General features: G+C 32.2%; 1 protein-coding gene across 1 annotated transcript; it reads right to left on the reverse strand.

Annotated features, from left to right (window-relative positions):
• Positions 1–207: 207 nt before the first annotated feature.
• Positions 208–5,481, reverse strand: LOC133193599 (uncharacterized). The gene is made up of 5 exons (XM_061329560.1): positions 5,381–5,481; positions 4,845–4,953; positions 3,917–4,033; positions 691–769; positions 208–301 (listed from the first exon to the last, which is right to left on the reverse strand). The coding sequence occupies exons 1-5, from the start codon at positions 5,479–5,481 to the stop codon at positions 210–212; spliced, it is 498 nt and encodes a 165-aa protein (XP_061185544.1). The 3' UTR covers positions 208–209.
• Positions 5,482–6,958: the final 1,477 nt, after the last annotated feature.

Genomic DNA, 6,958 nt, shown 5'->3' on the forward strand with positions numbered 1-6,958 from the left:
CAACGTAATCATACATTTACAATTCTTATGCTAATATAACATATGTTAACCTATTTTGTACGTTTTATATACTAAACACGTGTTATAATTTTTCCGACACATGTATGCATGTGTAGTTCTGGTATATGTGATACACATGTTTCATTGTACTCACAAATCAACATTTAATAAATCATTATTTTGTTAATTTTATTGTTAATTATTCACACTCAGTACTTATCACAGTTTGCCTCTGAATATTGTGTACAGATTTTGTCTGAGGTAGTTTCCGTGTATCCTGAAACCTGATGTAAGGCAGATCCTGGAACATAAAAAACACATCTATGTAATTCAAATTCCTATAAATGATTGATAATAAATACTTAGCTTCAGTATTTATCCAAAGAAATAGAAACAGCAAATTTTTGAACTGTGTTCTCTTAAAATGTATTCGCATTAACTATCTATATTCAAAAGTTTTATAAAGAATTATTTTTGAAATCTTGTCCAAGTTTTAGTTTAGTCGTTAATTATGAAAGACATGACCAACTAATAATGGGAATTAATGGATAACAAAAAGCTTTATATACTTTAAGTCCTCAGGTGATATGCTGGCGAAAGAAACAATAAAGTTATGTTCCAATAAAATGGAAATAACTATTTATAAATTTTCTGGAATTGTTTGTGAATTCACAGAATTAGACAGTTTACCTGTTATGAGATTGTTGAGGTTACAGTAGTTGGTACTGTAGTCGAGATGAGCATACCAGGTCTCTGAGGTAGAGTATCCCTAAAACAAACAGAATGTATGAAAAATTATGAATGCAACACACACCATGACTTATCTACTGATAAATAAGTTCTCCTTACGTATGAACCTATCTCAATAAAGAGAGGAGTCATTCTGAGAAGAGTTGAGAAAATGTTTTGAAAAAAAAAATGTTGTTTGAAATCATAAGCTTATGTTTTGTAAACTTATTTTCAAAATAAAGTAATTTTAAAAATGCATTATTTCATTTCAAAAAATATACATTTTGAACTCGTTTTAAGGCAATGGCACAACAAATCTATATGTCTTTGAAAGGTCAAATTGTGGAAGAGAAAATTATCAGCATGAATTTTTTTTATAGATGGCCCAGGGTAAGGAATACTAAAAAGAATGTGAAATCCCCCAAATACACTGTATCTTTAAAACAGTTTAAAAAAATATAAATACAAGAACAGTAAAACTAGTTTAGTACGAACATGGATATAGCAAATTTATTGATAGAGCGAAAGATTTTAGAATCCCCGGTAAAATTGTTAACTATTCCTTGTAAAATTTTACGGATATAGCGAATTTACGGGTGTAGCGAACTGATTTTATGTCCCTTAGAGGTTAAAAATAACAAAATTTAATACATCATTTATAACTAATTTTCAAAGACCTCAACTTAAAGAATATTGAACTGACAATTTTTTTTTAAGTATTTATGTAAGTATAAGTTTTTTGTAAGTATTATATTTCATTTCATACGAAAACTTCTCAAACTCTCAGGTAACCTCTGTTTTTTTAACCTCCCTAAATACATTTGGTATTCATACGTGAAGAACAAAAATCTATATTGTGAATTGGCTATGTATTATTTTTTAACGAATTCGTTACTCGGATATAACGAAATACGGATATAGCGAAGTTAATTAGCAGGTCTCCAGGACTTGGCTATTACCGAGTTTTAATTTACTGAATTACGGTTTTCTATAAGAATAAATATGAACCGAATTAATATACATTTCGATTTCACATCCTTGTAAATGTAAATCTAAGAACACAAACAAGAGGTCCAAGGACAACAATGCTCACCTGAGTCACTTGGGCCCTTATATTCTGCATCGGCTTTTTTCCCCAATAGACATGTTTTCGTATGTCAAATTTAATTGTCTTTTATGGCCCCACGCTATATACAGGGGTCATGACTTAAAGAAAATGAATCTACACTACCAGAGATTGCTTCTATTAATAGGAGTTCTTGGGTAGAGGAGTTTTAAATATTTTCCATATTTAATCCCTAATGTGGCCCCACCCTAACCCTGAGAACCATGATCGGAACAATTTACAATCTACACTACCTCACGAAGCTTCCACTAACGTTTCAGTTTTTCTGGACCAGTGGTTCTTGAGAAGATTTTTAAAGATTTTTCCCTCTATATGTCAATGTAAAACTGTGGCCCCACCCTATCCCTATGGAACATGATTGGAACAATTTACAGTCTCTACTGCCTCAGGAAGCTTCCACATAAAGTTCAGCTTTTCTTACCCAGTGTTTCACGAGAAGATTTTTAAAAAATGGTCCTACATATTTCAACGTAAAACTATGATCCCCTATTGGGTCCCCACAATATCCCGGGGGTCCATGATATGAACAATTTAAAATTTACATTACCTCAGTAGTTTCCACATAAGTTTAATCTTTTTTGGTCCAGTGCTTCTAGAGTTGAAGTTTTTTAGGGGTTTTCCAATATATTTTAATGTAAAATTTGATTTCCTATCCCAGCTGGGGGCCATTATACAAACAATTTAGAATCTACACTACCTCAGGAAGCTTCCAGATAAATTTCATCTTTTCTGGCCAAGTGGTTTTTGAAAAGATTTTTAATGACCCCACCCTATTTTTGCCTTTTCTTGATTGTCTCCCCTTGGATGAAGGCTTGGCCCTTCATTTTCACAATTTAGAATTCCCTTGACTCAAGGTCACTTTGTACCAATTTTGGTCAAAACTCGATCAATGGTTCTTGAGAAGTAGAAAATGTGAAAAGTTTACAGAGGGACGGACAGACGGACAAACAACAGATAACAGGTGATCAAAAAAGTTCACTTGAGCTTTCAGATCAGGTGAGCCAAAAGTCACTTAATTCTACAATTTTCGACCTACTTCAATATTAATCATAAACTAGAAGTACTGTAAGCACTAAGCTCACAAAATGATACCCCTGCTCTCAATTGATTATAATGGCAAAGTCAATTTTTGCTACGGAAAAACCTAAATATTTGTCCGATCAAAACATAATGTAAAAGGTGCACAATGTCAGTATGTAATAAAGATTCTGCGAAAGTATCATTAAATTTTCTTTGCTGGAATAGGAGTCGCAAATAAGATATGGGCACCCCTGGTATTACAGAATGAATGGCAGTCTCCATTTTTGCTATGCAAACCCGAAATATGTATCTGATCAAATATGCACAATGTAATTATGTAATAAAGATTCTGTGCACGTATCATTTAATTTTCTTTGCTGGAATAGGAGTCGCAAATAAGATATGGGCACCCCTGGTATTACAGAAAGAATGGCAGTCTCCATTTTTGCTATGCAAACCCGAAATATGTGTCTGATCAAATATGCACAATGTAATCATGTAATAAAGATTCTGTGAAAGTATCACTAAATTTTCTTTGCTGGAATAGGAGTTGCAGAAAAGATATGGGCACCCCTGGTATTACAGAAAGAATGGCAGTCTCCATTTTTGCTATGCAAACCAAAAATATATGCACAATGGCACTATGTAATAATGATTTTGTGAAAGTGTCATCAAATTATATTCAGTGGTACAGAAGAAGTTGCAGATAAGAGATGGGTGTCCCCCACATTATAGAAAGAATGGCAGTGTCTATGTTTTCCAATGGAAAATATATGTCTGATCAAAACGTAATAGGAAACCCTCAATGGCACTATGTAACAAAAGTTCTGTGAAAGTTTCATTAAATTTAAATCAGTGGTATAAGGGGAATTGCGGATAAGAGATGGATACCCAAAGCGTAACGGAAGGAGTGGCGGATGTACAGATCGATGGACAAACACCCCAATCACTACACATCCCTGCTTTTCAAGTTTGCAAGCGGGGGGTATACTATTGTAACTTCGCAATTCTTCTAAAATACCTGCATTCACTAATACTTACATGAACTTTGCATGAGGAGGCATCAACTGGAGTAAATGTAAAAGTCAGATCATCAACGTAATGATGGACAGGGGTCTCATGTGTGGCCTTCAGTGTGTTACCAGCCTCAGATTTAAACTGTTAGAATAATAAATCATAAAGAAAATAGAAAGACCTTTCATATATGCATATTATATATTTTTTCACAAAGCGTCAACATATTTCCCTAACGTTTGTTTCTACGAAAATCTTCAGTTCATACTCTTTTAATCTCTTTTTTTCAAAATAATAAAATGTTATTTTTTCTATTTGGAAATTAAAGATTGATTTAGAGTATGCTGTAATTTAACTTTCTATTTACAAATTCACACAAAAATATCAAATTAAATCTTGTAGTTAACGAGAAATCAATACGATTTTTGTCATTTTGTACGTGACATTATAAACTTTCGTGCAAAAACTTTGTCTCTGTTTTCTTCGAGAGAGCGTGATTTTCTCAATATAGTTATTTCCTGATGCCGCCATATTAAAGTTCAACAATACTAAAAATTCCTTCATTTTTCAACCTATTTAAATTTGAAATACTGGGCACCGAGGTGTACACAACACTGGTTTCCTGACAAGTATAATTTTGATAAAGCCTCCTTATATTCATAATTTTAATATTATAAAGAATTTCTGTCATGGCTGCTCAAATAGGAAAATTCATCAGTTTGACCTCCAAGATGGCGGCCAAGGTGATTAACTCGAAGGAATAATATGACGCGTGGAAGCTATCACAAGTAGCACAAGTAGGGTCACAAGTACTTTATTTCTTTCGAAGGTCATCACGTGATCTTTTGTGATCGCTCTTTACAAATGCATGTGTATTAATTTTTTTTTTTTTTTTGGGGGGGGGGGGGGATTTTGTATCCATACAGACACTCTTTTTCCTCCATATTTGACTTACCGTGTACAGACATTTTTCGCCTCCGTTTGCACATCCATCAGCAGACGTCCAGGCGGCTATCTGACTCTTGATCTTTGTTTTCACGTCATCACAAGAAGTTCCAAATGTCCTGTCAAAAATAAATGGTCATTTGTTATGCCAGGAAATATAACAGAATCAAAATTAATATTCAATTAATTATCAACATCCTAACTATCTAGTAATCAAATTGAAATACAGAGTAATCTTTGGGGGAAAAATTAATGTAGACATTGCAGAAAACTGCGTTTTTCATTTCAAAGTCTATTTAAGAGCATATTACAGAAAGTAATCAAGTTTGATTTAATTCATTGATTTTTTCATTGTTCACAAACATTTCATAAGAATTTATATAAGTATTTACAACGTTGTAGAACAGCCTATTCATAATTATATGTCCGTTGCTTATATTTGAGTATAGCTTTAAACAGCTATTTTTAAAATCAAAAACGATAGCCTCAAAGACAAATAATTTTTTTTCTAAATAAAAAAATCTCTAACATCCATAAAATACATACCAGTCAACTTTGCATGAAGCGTGGATTGGACCATCGCCTAAAAGAAATGCATAAGAGGTCCCAAGGACAGCAAAAAGCATACAACAGATGGATTTCTGCATTATGGAATTGAGTCTTGCTGGACTTTTGATTTGAATGTAATGTGAGAAAGTAGGAATTAACTAAAGTGATATACGTAAAAGTTGGAGAGATAAGAAAGAGAGACTGTTCACGCAGGCGTATTGACTTTTTATGTTACTGTACTTTTCCTTAGTTGGTAAATATTTCCCATCTTCTCTGAGATCAAAGAAAAAATAATTCTTGAGAGAAGAGGGGATGTATTTTCTTTACCTAGTAGAAAATAGCTGTGAGAAATATTCTATCCTATACCAATTTAATTTAAAGAAATGATTATGAATTAGAGAAAAAAGAAATTCTTTTGTTGTAATAATTTGAAAAAGAATACAAATTACTGGGAAAAAATGACGTAATGGTTTATTTTCTTTTGTGAGAACGAAGTTATATACAATTTGTACTTATTAGTTATTTGGTGCGTAGATATGAACACGTTGTGAACAACGTGTACATTATCTTAAACAAGCTTAATGATTTCATAATACATTGAACCGCGAGGGTTGTCTAAAATGTTCGATATTATGAGCATTAACTCAAGTATTAAGGGTGTGATTGTGCTATAAGAAAGTCTTTGTTTATTTAAATTTATTATAATATCTTTTCAAAAATCATGTAGTTATTATGTCACAAACAACATTAAATTCAAAAGTTTTCAAAATTGTTTAAAGAAACAAAATACGTAATGCATATCAATGTACTTAACTTCGGTATTAAGGACTGATCAAATTTTTGAGAGTAAAATCAGAGTATACACACACATCAAGTTTCTTTAGTGCCATGATCTTCGGAAAAAAGTAGCAAAAATCCGATGCAATTATGTTTAAAAGACATTGTCCGTTTTGTAAGTTTTTTCAAGCTGTTTTGATAATTAAACTTCAACAATTCTTTTGGTTCTTTTTGACACTGTTGCAAAATAATTTTATTTTTCTATTAACGGAGTCCATAAATTTGCAAATTTTTGATTGGTTGGTTAAAGCTTTTCAAGAAAATGTTATATCGTTTATTGCTTTAGCATGGTAGTAAACGAAGACTTAATGAAAATCCATCGAATTTACATGTATTTCACCCTGCCAACTAATATGTAAGTTTTGTTAGGCAACGTTGCTTTTGTATTGCATGAAACCTACTTACTTATTTTAAATATTTTGCATGATAAAAAAGGAATTATGTTGCAAGATTAATATCACATTTCTTAGGCTTTCCAATTTAGAAGTGTTTTTGTACCCATTTATCTTACATGTATATTGGTTTTTGTTTTACATCTATATCAACTTATAAAGTCAACAACTCGAAAGCATTTACCTAAATTAAATCCCTACCAGGTAATATTACAAGATAGTCTAATGAGGTATTAAACAAGGATTTTAGATTGTTTTCTAGCAAAGAGCAAGGGCCACTTAGGGCCTTTTTTGGCCCTGTGAATTTCTGAAAAAACGAAACTGCTTAGTTTTGATTGACAATGCA

The sequence above is a fragment of the Saccostrea echinata genome, unplaced genomic scaffold (genome assembly GCF_033153115.1).
Source record: "Saccostrea echinata isolate AGI-Se365-2 ecotype Australia unplaced genomic scaffold, CSIRO_AGI_Sech_v1 ptg000028l, whole genome shotgun sequence".
NCBI classification, from domain to species: domain Eukaryota; kingdom Metazoa; phylum Mollusca; class Bivalvia; order Ostreida; family Ostreidae; genus Saccostrea; species Saccostrea echinata.